Genomic DNA, 15,421 nt, shown 5'->3' with positions numbered 1-15,421 from the left:
ACAGCAGCCCAAAAGCAAAAATGCCCAAGGCTGAAGAGCTAATTCAGGAGCTAAGTTGCTTGCTTTGCATGTGATCAATCCAGTTTTGAACCCAGTACCACATATGGTCCTTTGAGTTCTACAAAGAATGGTTCCTGAGCACACAGGAGGGAGTAATCTCTAAGCACTGTCATGTGTGGCCACAAAAGCAAACAACTAAACCAGAAAGTTGGAATGTGCAAGTGTTCATTGACTGAACAGTGGATAAACAGAATATGCTCTCTGTATATAATAGATATTTTTTCAGTCTTTTAAAAGGTATGAAGTTCCATTATGTTCTGGAATATGGAGATACCTTATTAAAAATGCTGAGTGAAATAACCCAGACATGAAAAGATATCAGAGACCAGAGTCACCTCAGAGTTGCAGAAAATAAAATGATCATTTTGGGAGATGGGGAAGTTTTATTGCTTGGGGGGGGGTGGTTGGGATTGGCCCATATTCAGTAGTGCTTAGGGCTTACTCCTGGCTTTGTTCTCAGGGATCACTCCTTGCAAGCTTGAATAGCATATGGGCTGCTGGGGATTGAACGTGGATTGGCCTCATGTGAGCCAAGTATACTATTTGGCCCCAGGAGAGTTTAATGGTACAGTTTCTATAGGGGTGTTGAGAGTTTTGGTATTGGGTAGTGGTGATGGCTGCACCACATTGTAAATGAAATTGATGTCTCTCAATAATGCTCAAAAGTGACAGGGACACATTTTATGAAATGTTTATAGGGGCTCCCAAGCAATTCTCAGAGGATTCAGGAATCACTCTGGGTGATTCCTGGCCAACCTGGCATATTGTGCAATGCAAGGACCCTAGGATGTGGTACTGCTCAGACCTAGATCTAGGCTCATCCTTTGCTCTTCCAGACCTCTAGGACTGCACCTGGTGGTGCTCGAAGGACTTTGTGGTCTCAGGGACCAAACTGGGGGTGGGGGTCTCTGGAATGAAGGCATGTCCATTAACCTCTGGACTATCTCTCCAGCCCTGCTGCATATTTTTATCAGAAAAATAAAATGCAATGTTAAGAAGCAGAAGTCTGTGGCAGAGCCATTCTGCTTCTCAGTTGGGATAAGCTGAGAAGTTCAGTGTGGAGCAAGCCCAGGTTTCGGCCATAGCCCATAACTACAGTGGGAGCCTGAGGTCCACCTGGTCTCTGCTCCATATGTCCAGAACACCTAGACCAGAGGGTTTGGGGGTCTCTAGCTTTTCCACTGAGTTCATTCATTAGAGATCAGAGCATTTAGTCCTCTGCTGCTCCGAGAACATGTTAAAATATTGTTTGCATCTGACCTTCACAAACTTGGGAAAAAAGTACCAATAGGTGCCACTCATTGAAGGTCTGCTTTAGTGTTTCGTTAACTGTATGGCTGAATAAGGGGGCTTTTCTGTTTTGTTTTGAGATTGTTTTGTTTGTTTGGTTTTGGGGCCACACCTGGTGGTGGTTAGTCAGGGCTTATTCCTGACTCTGCACTTAGGGATCACTCCTGGCAGGACTTAGGGGACCATATGGGTAAAGAGATCAAACTGCATCAGCCAGTCATGTATGCAAGGCAAGCACCTTGCCTACTGTACTGTCACTTGGACTCCAGGGGGTTTTGTTCTGCACTCCAGCTCCATGAGTTTGTCAGAGATGCACTGAGCCACAGGGCAGCTCTGGACTCTGGGAAAAGGAGTGCAGGGGTGGATCCGTGCACTGCGGCTGCAGGTGTAGGAGTGGGAAGGGTTCTGTGAAGGTGGCAGGTGCCTTTTTTCCCTTCACAGCCCCAGGTCTGAAAATTGAAGCCACTTCCCTAGTTCATTAGCCTAGGAAGTGAGCAAGACAGGGTTTGAACTTAGGTGTGTCTGATTCCAAAGGTCTTTGTTTATTCTCGATTGCTTCAATAAATATATCCTGAGTAAGCACACTGAAACAAAAACTGAGGAATTTGCTAACAGCTTCTTTGTCCTTTGTGACCACCAGGAAGATTACAAAGGGCACTGAATGACTATAGCCAGAGTGACTAAGTTTGAAGAGCTTCCTGGAGGAGGTGCCATTCCCTCAGACATCTGCTGAAGAGTAGGAGCCTATGGAAGGCAGAACAGGAAAGGGGCATCATACACAGGGCATGTGTTGGGGAGTGAGCCATGTCCAGGGCTGCTGTGCAAACTAATGTGCTGGTTGGCTGAGGGGCAGGTGGAGTCAGGAGAAGTTATGAATCTAAAGTGATGATTCGTGTGAAGGTCTTTGCGCCTGAATGAGGGTAATTCATAGATGGAAAGGATGTGAAGAGTGAAATTACAGGAGACCCCAGAAGGCTGGTGGTGGTGTTTGGAGGCTGCAGGGGTGGGATGAAGCAGCAAGGTGGCACCAGTTGGAATAGATGGTGCTGGTCAAAGGTGTTATGAGAAAGCTCAATAGACTGGTGTCTGCTTTTTAGAGCTCTGGGTTTGACTTTCGGCACCACATGGTTCTCAGAACATCATCACAAGTGGCTTCTGTGCCCAGAACTGGAACTATCTCCTGAGCACTACTGAGTGTGACACATACACCCCAAATATAAATTAATAAGGCCAGGTATATTTGGTGCTGCATCAGTCCTGGGCTCACTTCTCAATGTGTTTGGTCATTTGGATTGTGGGCTTACGTTCTGTGGATGGTAGAATTTCTAGAGCCCCTGTTTGAAAGCTTCTCCCCAGGAATGTGTGTGGTCTCAGTTGCTATTCTCTGAGCAGTCCCAGTCTTTTTTTGTAACCCCCTCTGCTTCCTCCCCACTTAAGCTCCCACCTTGCCCAACAAGGCTCTTTCAAACATAAAGTCCACCTTTCCCTGCCATCTCTGTTCTTGGGTTTTGAACATGCGCTTGGCTCCTTTGCCTCTTTCCGCAAACTGAACAAGACCCAAGAACATTCTGAGCTCCTTTGTTACTAAAATCTAAATACTATGTTTCACACAGGAAGTAGGCAAACGTGTTTGTCTACAAATGAAACATCAGAGCAGTAAAAAATGAAAAATTGAGCCATGGTTACCTATTCTTTCAAAATTTATCAAAGCCAGACCCAGTTTGTAAGAAACAAACCATTAAGCAACATTCAGTGGAGCAAGAATTGTAGACCTGAGTGTGGGTGTCATTGGGCACATGTGTCTGCCCCCACACCTAAGACTTCTTTCTCTGAAAACTCTCGTTTTTGAAAGAATCCTTTGTTGGAAAGCAGCCTGGTGATTGAGTACTGCCTCTGCTCACAGGGCTTCCCTTGGTGAGACAGTAACCTAGGAATGGATCTGTTTCTACTCACGGCACACCAGAACTGCACGTATGAACAAAGCTTGCCCTCTTCTGGGAAGTACAGGGCCAGGTAGAAGGGTAGAAGGATTTCTTGGGCACTTACAAGGCATTAAGGGGTGGAGAGAGGATGGTGTGCATTCTATGCATGTACTCAGGGCCAATCTAATGGCAAGGATGTACCCCATCCTCCCTAAAAAATTAGGGATTGGGGCCAGAGAAATAGCATGGAGGTAGGGTGTTTGCCTTGCATACAGAAGGACTGGTTCTAATCCCGACATCCCATATGGTCCCCCGAGCCTGCCAGGAGTAAGCATAGAGCCAGGAGTAATCCCTGAGCACTTCTGGGTGTGACTCAAAAACAAAAAATAAAATAAAATAAAATAAATATTTTTTAAAAATTAAGGGTTGCCTTTAGTTCTTCTGGCTTCCACAGTGTCTACTGTTCTTAATGGGACTCTGGCCTGACCCTGCCTCTTCATTGCATAGTTGAGGGGTTGTAAGTGGGATGAGGATAAGGTGGAAGAGATCCATCATATTTACATTTTTTTTTTACTCAGACTAGGAGTTTGGAGAGTGCTTATGATTACTTTATCTGCCACCAGCTTGCAGTGGAATCTTAGTCCTCTCCTCTTCTTTAGACCCATCTTTGCTTTTGGTCATTTCTAATGTCCTTATGGATCAGAGCGATTATGAATAATCTACCTTTTTAGAGCAGTGCCCTGAGCCTATCTCTGCTTGCTGTTGATTTTTAGGTTTACTTTGTGATTAATTCAGCTTGGTCCATTTGTCTGTCCACTCATCCATCTACCTACCCATTAAATAAATGCCTTATGTGCCAGATCCTGTGGCAAGGTGTCCCAGTGGTACTTTCATTGCTGTGACACTTTTTTTTTTTTTTTTTTTGGTTTTTGGGTCACACCCGGCAGTGCTCAGGGGTTACTCCTGGCTGTTTGCTCAGAAATAGCTCCTGGCAGGCACAGGGGACCATATGGGACACCGGGATTCGAACCAACCACCTTTGGTCCTGGATCGGCTGCTTGCAAGGCAAACACCACTGTGCTATCTCTCCGGGCCCTGCTGTGACACTTTGTTGTTTCACATTCACTGCACATTAGAAAGTTGAATTTCTGAACTGCCACAAATTAGGTGCAAGGGACTGGAGAGATAGCACAGAGATTAGGATGCTTACAAGGCATGTTCTCAACCCTGGTTTCTTCCCTGGCAACACAAGTCCTCTTGAATGTAGCCAGGTATAGCCCTGGAGACCTCCAACCAGCACTGGGGCACTTAGAGTAGTAAATTATAATTTTGACAGCATGGTTTATCATTTGATGGGAGCACAAATTCAATTCTGAATTCAATAATATACCTATATGGATCTGAGAACTGAGAGGATATATGTGGATTACATTGTTGTGTCTTTGGGATGACAGATAATTCTTTTCATTTTGAATGCCTTTACTTTCATTCTGAGGCTTGTGCATTGCCCATGCTATGAGTCAAGGTATTAGTTCAGCAAACATTTATGATGTTGTCCGACAGCTGGCGTTTTATGTGGGAGTTTATGGCTCTTGCTTTCTGTAAATTTCAGTGGGGTGAAGGTAGAATGGAATATGTGCAACGACATTACCTGGGCTGGGTCGGTCAGAAGAGGTGAAGTTCAGGTGAAGAGGGTTCGAAATTGTCCTATAAATAGCCTGGACATTTGTACCTCTGTGGAACACCACAAGAGGCATTTTGGTGCCAGTTACATAAACAGCAGCCTAACAAAACCTTGCTAAGAGCAGATGGGATAGTGACTATTTCACCCATCTCTGATTTAGAGAAAGAGCAACAGCATGAAGATGTTTGGACTTTCACTGGGGTAGGAACAGCCATTTTAGATTGACAAATGGCTAGGTCTTTGTCCACACTGTGGCTCAGCTGGACCTGTGACTTTTCACAGCCGTCTGAGGCTGTGGTCATTTTTAGTCAGGAAGATGCTCAAACTGCTTGAACTTCCTGAAAGTCAGGCCTTTGTAAAATTGAAGGCTTGAATGGCCGATTATGGATGCGGCCCATTCCTCTAAAGGAAGCAAAAGCGTGTGCTGGCAAGTCGCAGCCTACACTTTTGAACAGCATTAGGCTATATGTGATGGCTCGGCTTATTTTTTTGTTCTTGTGAAAATCAGAGCTACTTCATCTCGAGGTGACGCTTTGCTGTCATTGGTGTGGGCAGGAGAGGGTACGCAGGCATTGCAAAGCTCTGAGGTCTATCAAGAGCCTCTAGACTCACAAAGGCCTCAGATTCCATCTCTCTGACTTAAACAAAACTTTTATATATATAATATATATATTAAAATAAACCATTAGAGTTGTCAACTAAGGCTATAAGCTATTTTGGTCCTATTTCAGGGTGGAAAGCAGGAGCCATTGTACTAAATGTACTGTTCCTGGCTCATTACTTCTCCATGCTCCTACAGTGCCCTACAAAAACTATTGTTAAATAAGTTCTGTATTCCCTGCATGTCAAAATGACATTACCTTGTGCTTTTTGTGTTAAAAATATCAATCTAGTGAAAGAAACCATTGCAAAGAAACTACAAATTTTATAATCTGGTAAGTGTAGAAAGATTTTTTTTTTAATTGAAGCTGTAGGGGGGAAAAGTCAAGTGTCTGTATTTCCTCTACGTCTGAGAGGCCCTGGTACTGCTTAGAACAAAGGGGATTGTGGGCAGCCAGGATGGATGCTGGGAGCATTGGGACAGTGAAAGGAAATACATGAAGAGTATGTGCGCTTCTCTTCCTAAGCTGCTATTCCCTGGACACCCATTTTAACTTCCAAGTGCTAGTCTTTCTCCACTCCCCCCTCCACCACTACTCCCCTCTGCCCCCTCTCCCTGTCTAGACTTTATCAGATCACAAAGTGAGCCCCAGAGATGTTTAGGGAGTAGCTCCAGGTTTCCAGGACAGGGAGTAGTTAGTTTCAGGGAGCCAGAGTCCACTTTTCATCAGCAGCATTGAAAGTGCACATTTATTGGCTGTACTCTTTGGGGGGAAACCCCACCTGCACTTCCATCAGATGGAACATGTCTCAGGGGACCCACAGCCTCCACAAAGCTGGCTATTATATAAAGGTGACTATTCTCCTAAACATTATCCACCCTTAGGTTGTCAAAACAGTTGTGAGAGCAATATGCTTCAGGCATGAAGCTCTGATTTTTCTATCTACCACACTTTCATTTCCCCAACCCCCATTCTTGTTTGTCTCTACATCTGACTGGTTTTTATGAGATTCTGAGTTTTCCCTTCAGACTAGTAAAACATGAAGAGGTTGCAGTGGACAATATGGGGTGTTGGCAGGTGAGGACGGCAATATATCCTTTTGGGGATGGTAGCTATTAACAATTCACATGCCCTTCCTCTGGGACCTGAGCCCTGCTTTTAGGCATCTGTTCTAGAAAAATGCTCACATTCCACAAAGAGGCATGAGAATAGTTGAAAATAACCCATGTTTGAACCCATAGGGAAATAGTTCAGTTACTATGAGGCTCTTCTTCTTCGGGAATCTGAGAAGCAAAATGAGGTGAGATGTACTACAAATGCACTACAAATTCAGCATTTGAAAATTAAAAGCACCCATTTACATCTGAATCCACCTTTTGCACTCCATGTTAACCCATTTGTATATTAAGTTAATCCATTTGCACTCTGGATTTTACTCTTTTGCAAATAAAATTCACCCTTTTGTAAATAAAATTTTTTGTAAACATGTAAATCTGATGTGAAATTATTATTATCACAAAACATTAATTGCATATACAAAAACAAATAACTAATTTATATCATAAATACTTATTAAAGCTTCATTTATAATGGTTTTGATAATGTTGATGTTAATTTTATATACATTATAAAATAATTAAGATATTATTTTTATATAATAGTTGTAACTGACTGGTTGATAGCATCTATTAAATGTTCATAGTTTGATCGGCCAAAGTATTTATCACACAGAATTTTGTTTGTTTGTTTGTTTGGGGGCCATACTTTAATGTTTAGGACTTACTCATGGCTCTTCCATTCAGGAATTACTCCTGACAGTGCTTAGGGGAAACATATGTGGTGCTAAGGATTAAATCCAGGTTAGTTGCATACAAGGCAATGTCTTACTGAACTTAACTTTGAGAAAATTTCTTCAGTGGGGTTCAACATGGGAGAGTATGGAGGTAGAAATAATAAAAGGTGTCTTTCCTGAACATGGTCACTTACTCCCTAGATTTAAGGCTTTCATTCCCCCAATCCAAGAACACATCTTTGAGGTCATCTTCACCCAATTTTTGTAGTAATCTTTGGAGAAATTAACAAAATATATTTATAGCAACTGTAAAATATTTATTTACTTCATGCCACCCCATCCACTGAATGTTTATCCTACAATTAGGGAATTATTTTGTCTCCAACTAGTGGTAAAGTCACAAGAGCTGGTAAATTAACTTTTGATTTGCCTTTTTATCTTCACAGAAGGTGATAAACCCTAAGCCCTGATTTATAAACTAATATTATTTTTTGCTTTGCTTCAGAGGTGATTTGAGATATATATGAGATAGTTTAGTCAAATAAATCATTTGAGATTTTCTTTTGATTTTTGGGTCATACCCATTGGTGCTCTGGGGTTACTCCTGGCTCTGCACTCAGAAATTGCTCCTGGCAGGCACAGGGGACCATATGGGATGCTGGGAATCAAACCAGGTCCATCCTGGATTGGCCGCATGCAAGGCAAAGGTCCTACCACTGTGCTATCTCTCTGGCCCTCGTTTGAGTTTTGATGGTCAACTTGTGCTTCAGTGTGATCCATAATTATACGTGTTCAGATTAGAAACTCTTGTCACAAATATACTGTAAAGATATGCACAGAATTTCTTCAATTACTTGATCAATTTGGTTAACAGTAACATATTTCATTTAATATTTCTCTTATTACCATACTTTTTACTATTAATACACCTTTGTTGTAATACTATTTGATAATGGACATCACCATATTTTTACTAATACCAGAGATTTCAGTAGATCACTCTATCATTTTTATGGCATTTAATTAAAATAATTTTATCATGACCAGTATAGTTATAAAATAATATGAATCATTTTGTTAAAAAAAGAAAACTGAACTTCTTGATGATTTATTCTGTGCTGGTCAGACAAACACACACTCTATTATTTCTACCTCCATTCTCTCCAGTGATCAATTACCTTTTTTCAAGGGTGGGGGCCACAACTGGTGACGCTCAGGGTTACTCCTCGATAGAAATCGCTTCTGGCTTGGGGGACTATATGGGATGCCGGGGATAGAACCACGGTTCGTCCAAGACTAGCACAGACAAGGCAGATGTCTTACCAGTTGTGTCGCTGCTCCGGCCCCCAGCTCCAGATATGAATTGCATCAAAAGATTTTTAAAAAGTAGTTTTTGTGCAAGAAACATTTTGACTGATCCTTCAAGCCATGAATATTTAATAGATGTTATTGTTCTGCTTCAACTATTATATCTACAAATAGTCATAATTGTGAATGATTATGAAATTACCATGAGCAGCAGAAGAATCAGTATAAATGAATCTATAGTAATAATTTCTATATTAGTATTTGGTATTATATTACATGTATGCAACAAAATGTTTCATTTTGATAACTTCATACTGGGTTTATCTTCATTAAACAGCTTAAGAAAATATATTTGGGGGCCTGGAGAGATAGCACAGCGGCGTTTGCCTTGCAAGAAGCCGATCCAGGACCAAAGGTGGTTGGTTTGAATCCCCGGTGTCCCATATGGTCCCCCGTGCCTGCCAGGAGCTATTTCTGAGCAGACAGCCAGGAGTAACCCCTGAGCACTGCCGGGTGTGACCCAAAAACAAACAAACAAACAAACAAAAAAAGAAGAAAATATATTTGTGGGAAAATTTGACTTGCGAAAGAATAGTTTAGAGTTCAAACCCTGCATCTAGGAGCTGACCTGGAAGATCTCTAGACATGCTATAGTGATAGTAGCTGGCTGTTCTGTAATGATGTGTAGTGGATGGATATAATGGAAGAACAAACTAAATATGGGAAAGTACTGAAAATTTGTGGCCTAAGCATGGTTGCCGTGTGACTGAGGTTGGCAGCAACAGAGTGACTTTTCGGTAATATAAATGCATTGTGCAGGCTATACCCATATGCTCATAAATGGACGCCTGGCATAGGGGCCAGTGCATAGCCAGTGCCCAGTGGGTGAAGGATCCTAGGAAGCTAAAATGTCTACTTTTCTCTAACCCAGAGCCATTGGTGCCAACCCCCTGTATTGTGACTGCCACCTCCGCTGGCTCTCTAGCTGGGTAAAGACAGGCTACAAGGAACCAGGCATTGCCCGCTGTGCTGGGCCCCCAGATATGGAGGGCAAACTTCTTCTCACCACTCCTGCGAAGAAGTTTGACTGCCAAGGTGAGCCCTAGAGCATAATGGGGGGTGGGGTGGCCATTGGTCTCAAAGGGGTCTCACTGCATCTGCCCGCCTGTGGGGCCAGGAATAAGGCCCCTGCTGCTTTGTAGCATGCTTGCTCTGGTCCTGACAGTCCCCCAAAAGAAAGAGCCGAGCAGAAACATCTAGACCAAAAGGGCTTTACTCCCTCCCTGGGTTTTATGTAAGGAAAATAAAAATAGCAACGGCATTTCTGAGAGCTGCCAAGCTCTCCGCAGGGTGAACACTCAGGCCTCCCTCTAGTAGAAATTGTGCTCAGCAATTAGCCTAAACCCCTGAGCTGCGGAACACAGCTGCCACTCCTGACATTTGCAGAGCTGCGGGCCTGGGTGTGTATGGGGGTGGGGATAAGGGGCTCCCTCGTCAAGGCTCCTTCAGAGGCTGATTGACAGGCAGATAGACAGCCAGGTCCTGGGAGCCCTGCTGAGCAGGGAAAGTGGCTGGGTGGCTGCCCCAGACACATGTGTGTGCAGGAGGCCAACTGGGGGAGGGCCAGGGGGCAGGGGTATGACCCTGCCTTCTACAAGCTCATGCACCCCCATTAGAAGACAAACAGGCAACCACAGTTAATGGGGAGACCTAGGCCTCCACCCCCACCCCTGTTCAGAGGTGCCCATCTGGGGCCTGGCTGTTGGCAGCAGGCCAATTCAGGTTGGCAATCATTTGGTTCCTATTTATTTAATGGGCTGGATTTGGTACCGGTTGGTTCAGTTTTGTGCTAACTTTTTATTGAAGCATAACATGCATAAAAGAAAAGCCCACAGATCCGAAGTAAGGGTCTGTCTGAATTTCACAAATGGAATGTACCAGGGATCCAGCACACGGATCAAAACTAGAACTCCCTCGAGTTAGCACACTGGTCTGCTGATTCTTGAGAGCTTAAGGCCCCTCAGAGGGGCACCCCAGCTACCTTGCTGCTGACTCTATCCACCACCAGGTTCAGGGAGGGGTGGCCTATGGATCATGTGGCTGGAGAAAGCCTGCCCATAGTGGAAAGATATGGGCAAGGGTCATTGTTGGCTCAGCTTGGAGAGAAACTTGGAGCCTTAAGAGAGAATCTTTTTTGTTTTTCTTTTTTTTTAAGTGGGGCCTACTGGCAGTGCTGGGATCAGAACTGTGTGGGAACCCTGCTAACATATGTACCTTCATGAGCACCATCAACCGAGCCTTCTCTCCAGCTGCCAGGGGTGCTGCTCTGGTCACTGCAACTGCAGCAATAAGGGGGCTTGGGGAAAATAATAAAATACAGTCAGACTAATAGCCAGGAAAACAATGTTGAGGAAAGAGTGAGGCTGTGAGAGTGATTGGGAGGAAATTCAGGAGAGGGATCAAATCCTGGGAAAAGGGTTTCCTAGCCCCATCTCTGAAAGACGGAGACCCTGATGGAGGGGCTGTGGGATGTGCTCAGCCTCCTATGCCCTCCCTTCCTTCTACACTAAGATCTTTCCTCTGGCCTCAGGTCCTCCCACCCTGGCTGTCCAGGCCAAGTGTGACCCCTGCTTGTCCAGTCCATGCCAGAACCAGGGAACCTGTTATAATGATTCCCCAGAGGGGTACAGGTGTGCATGCCCCAGTGGCTACAAGGTGAGTGGAGGAAGCTGTGGGCGTGAGGTGGTGGTGTTAGGCTTGTTGTATTGGCCCCAGAGCAGAGCCAGGCTCCAGTCTCACCCCTGATATTGCTGTGTGATGGACTGAGATTATAATAGACTCCTGGAACATATAACTAACATGAGCATGCAACCAACTGGAATCCATAGGCAATTGATTTAAGAGCATGCAATTAACATGTAATTGACTCAAACATACAGTGTTTGGATAATCTATGTGAGGGTGTGATTGATATGTAATCAATGTGTGATCCATGTGATCGCCTTCTAAGGAGGCTAAATGGATGGAAGTTAGTTCTGAGCTTAGATGGAGGGACCCTGTGGTTGCCCAAGCCTAGCTCTACCAAGAATTACGCACTTCTCTTCACAGGGCCGGGACTGCGAGGTGTCCCTGGATAGCTGTGCCAGTGGCCCCTGCAGGAATGGGGGGACCTGCCTTGCTCAGGAGGATGAGGGTGCCGGCTTCACGTGAGTTTACCTGGGGGGCCTACTGGGTGGGGTGCTACTCCTGAGGTGCTGCTCTGCCCACAGGATGGCCGCACCCTGCTCTGGCAGAGATGAGGTAGGCCCTGGAGAGCCACCGCAAATGCCACATTACTGAGCCCCTAGCCCCTGTGGAGAGTGTGAGCCCCTGTGGAGTGGTGAGATTACCCCCATGCTGGGAGGGTCTCCAAACTGGAATCTAACACAGGACAGAAGTCAGGTAGTAGCAAAAGGCAGTTTGGGATGTCACCCCCCCCCCCCAAGGTCTCCAAAAGCCTCCCTCCCACCTCCGATTTTCAAACAGCTTTAGATCCTGCAAGGGAAACCCAGCTCCTTCCTACCCAGATTCCACTGCATGTCTTCCACTCCTCCATAAGGAATTGGGTGCCTCCTGGCAGGGGAGGCTTTCCCAGAGATGCTCCCTGTCACCAGAAGTCACCAGGCAGGGGCTCCCTGCAGGGGTGACTGCAAATCTGGGGTGATGAAGCTCCCCACTGCTCCTCACCTACTCTAAGGAAGGCATGCTACTGAGTGGCTACAAGCAAGTCACCAGTCGCAGAAAGGGGCTCTTCAGAGAGTATGTGGGGTCTCCTTGAACTCCTGGAAGACAGAAAGAAGGCCTTACTCAGCCAAAGATCTCCTGGGAGACAGACTGAGGAGAAGCCCCAGAAACTGCCCTCTCTGGGCAGAGGAATTGTACAGCTCCATATTGAGCAGCTCTAAAAATTTAGGGGTTAAAAAAAAATTTAGGGATTGTCTCCTTAGGTGCCTGAGTCACCCCTCAAGTCTGAGGCTCACAGGACCTTCACTCTCCCAACTCTCCTTCCCTGCATTAGCCCTGTATAAATTCATTTGCTGTACCTCAAAGCTTGTCTGCCTAGGGCCAACCCCTCGCCAGAAGCTCACATCTGCTTTGGGGACTATGCTCCAGGATAGGTCCTTCAAAAAGGATTCAATCCCCCACATTTGGGGGTTGGTTGGGCTAACCAGGGGTTATTCCTATTTTTGTGCTCAGAAATCACTCCTGGCAGGCTTAGGGGACCATCTAGGATGTTGTAGATTGAACCCGGGTCAGCTGTATATAAGGCAAATGCCTTACCCACCGTGCTATGGATCCAACCCCATCAGCTCTTCTTTTTTTTGTTTTTGTTTTTATTTTTCGGTTGGGGGAAGGAAGGAGCCACACTAGATTTGGTGCTCCAAGGTTGCTCCTTGGTGGTACTTGCAGGTGGGGTGCTGTGCAGGAATTGAACCCTGGCTCCTGCATGCTAGACTCATGACCCAGCCCTTTGAGCCTTTGTTTACATAGCTTCCAAAAGTCTAGGCCTTCATGCCTTTCCACCTACTCTTTTTTTTTTTTTTTTGGGCCACACCCGGTGACGCTCAGGGGTTACTCCTGGCTATGCGCTCAGAAGTCGCTCCTGGCTTGGGGGACCATATGGGATGCCGGGGGATCGAACCGCGGTCCGTCCTAGGCTAGCGCAGGTAAGGCAGGCACCTTACCTTTAGTGCCACCGCCCGGCCCCCTCACCTACTCTTAAGGTGTACTACAGGCCACTAAATTTTGTCATGATAAACTTAATTTTCAGTTGTTGAGGAAGTTATCTTCAGAGCATTGCAAATATTAACATTTAAAAATAATACTAATTTCCTGGTAGAATATGAAGACAAAATCCTTAGATGCCATTTTTAAAAATATTTTTAATAAGTTAGCATCATGTTTTATAAACTGTTATTAGTAGGACCCCACCTTGTACCCCAGAGTCTTCTCCATTATCTCAGTGCCTCCCAGCCTCCCTGCTTCCTGTGGTAAGCTTCCTTTTAAAGATCAGTTCTCAATTTCTGGGTATTTCTTTTTTTTATTATTTATTTAAACATCTTGATTACAAATATGATTGTGATTAGTTTTCAGTCATGTAAAGAACACCCCCCCCCATCTCCAGTGCAACATTCCCACCATCACTGTCCCAAATCTCCCTCCATCCCACACCCCCACCTGTACTCTAGACAGGTTTTCCAGTTCCCTCATTCATTCTTTTTTTTTTTTTAATATTTTTTTTGTGGTTTTTGGGTCACACCTGGCAGTGCTCAGGGGTTACTCCTGGCTTCATGCTCAGAAATTGCTCCTGGCAGGCACGGGGGACCATATGGGACACCAGGATTCGAACCGTTGACCTTCTGCATAAAAGGCAAATGCCTTACCTCCATGCTATCTCTCCGGCCCCTTTAATATATTTTTTTTTTGTTTTGTTTTTTTGGGCCACACCTGGCTGATGCTCAGGAGTTAATTCTGGCTGTCTGCTCAGAAATAGCTCCTGGCAGACACAGGGGGCCATATGGGACACCGGGATTCGAACCAACCACCTTTGGTCCTGGATCGGCTGCTTGCAAGGCAAACGCCACTGTGCTATCTCTCCGGGCCCCCCTTTAATATATTTTTTAAGTAACATGATCATATTTGGGTTACAGTCATAACCAGAACACCCCACCTTCACCAGTGTAACATTACCCCCTTCCCCCTCCCCATCCCCTGCCTATATTTGAGACAGGCATTCTACTACAATTGTTTTTAAGTTCAGTAAGTTGTATTTTTTCCCTTAAAGGATAAAAGTAAAAAAAAGTAAAGGTGTGATAGTAGCAATCACCGTTGTTTGCATAGGTCCAGAAAAATGGGGAAAATGGAAAAAAATTCTGGGTAATTCTTATTCCCCTAATCTGTTTCTTCATATCCTACATATGAGAGAGATAATTTTGTATCTATCCATCTCCTTTGAACTAACTTACTCACCCTGACACTCTCCATTCACCTGGCAAAAAATCCCATGATTTCATTTGGACACCATTTGTCCATTGGCAGAGGGGCAGGGTCACACAACTGCCTTATAGATGTGAAGGCCTGGATTTCATCCGGGAAACTCTGGGTCTCTGAACACTGTTAGGTGTGGTGCTCAACTATCAGAAACAAACCATCTGCAAAATTGCCAGGGTAAACTCTTCTCCAACTGTGCAAGCATTCTATACCTCATTATTCTTTCTCTTCAAACTGGTATTTCTGTCTCATTCCTTAGTCTTTTCTTGAGCATCTGACAACTTCCTTGCTACCCATATGGCTATATATGTTAAAATGGAAAGTTAAAAAACTTTTCTGATCATGATAAGCCTCTGATTAAGTTTCTTTTGGGGAGCTGGAAAGCACTCAGCCTACTTGGGCTCAATCCCCAGAAACCCATATGATCCTCTAAGTGTGATTCCTTGAGCACAGAGCCAGGAGTAAACCCTGATCAGTATTGGGTGTGACCTCAAAACCAAAAATGAAACTATAAAGTTTCTTTTGTATTGAGTCATGCCAAAGATCAACAGCATGCAATAGGTTCAAACACCCTAACTTTTGACACAATTTGATAATGATCAAGTTGATTCAGCCACATCAAATTGATTCAGCCACATCCCTTCCTGAGATCAATAGCACTATTTTTTAGGATTCCTTTTAGTCTCTTGATTGGTCTGTACATCTGAGGAGGGTGCACACGAAGAATGGAGTT

General features: G+C 44.6%; 1 protein-coding gene across 1 annotated transcript in view; it reads left to right on the top strand.

Annotated features, from left to right (window-relative positions):
• The window catches only part of SLIT1 (slit guidance ligand 1), a 157,904-nt gene that overhangs the window by 130,267 nt on the left and 12,216 nt on the right, over positions 1 to 15,421 (top strand). Inside the window, exons 26-28 of the mRNA XM_049764381.1 lie at positions 9,590 to 9,753; positions 11,249 to 11,373; positions 11,767 to 11,864. Coding sequence (XP_049620338.1) covers positions 9,590 to 9,753; positions 11,249 to 11,373; positions 11,767 to 11,864 — 387 coding nt within the window. The remainder of the gene's footprint in view (positions 1 to 9,589; positions 9,754 to 11,248; positions 11,374 to 11,766; positions 11,865 to 15,421) is intronic.

Source organism: Suncus etruscus, chromosome 17, assembly GCF_024139225.1.
Source record: "Suncus etruscus isolate mSunEtr1 chromosome 17, mSunEtr1.pri.cur, whole genome shotgun sequence".
Classification (NCBI taxonomy): domain Eukaryota; kingdom Metazoa; phylum Chordata; class Mammalia; order Eulipotyphla; family Soricidae; genus Suncus; species Suncus etruscus.
Note: the sequence above shows the minus strand (reverse complement) of the source record. Positions and strands in the feature narration are given on the sequence as shown.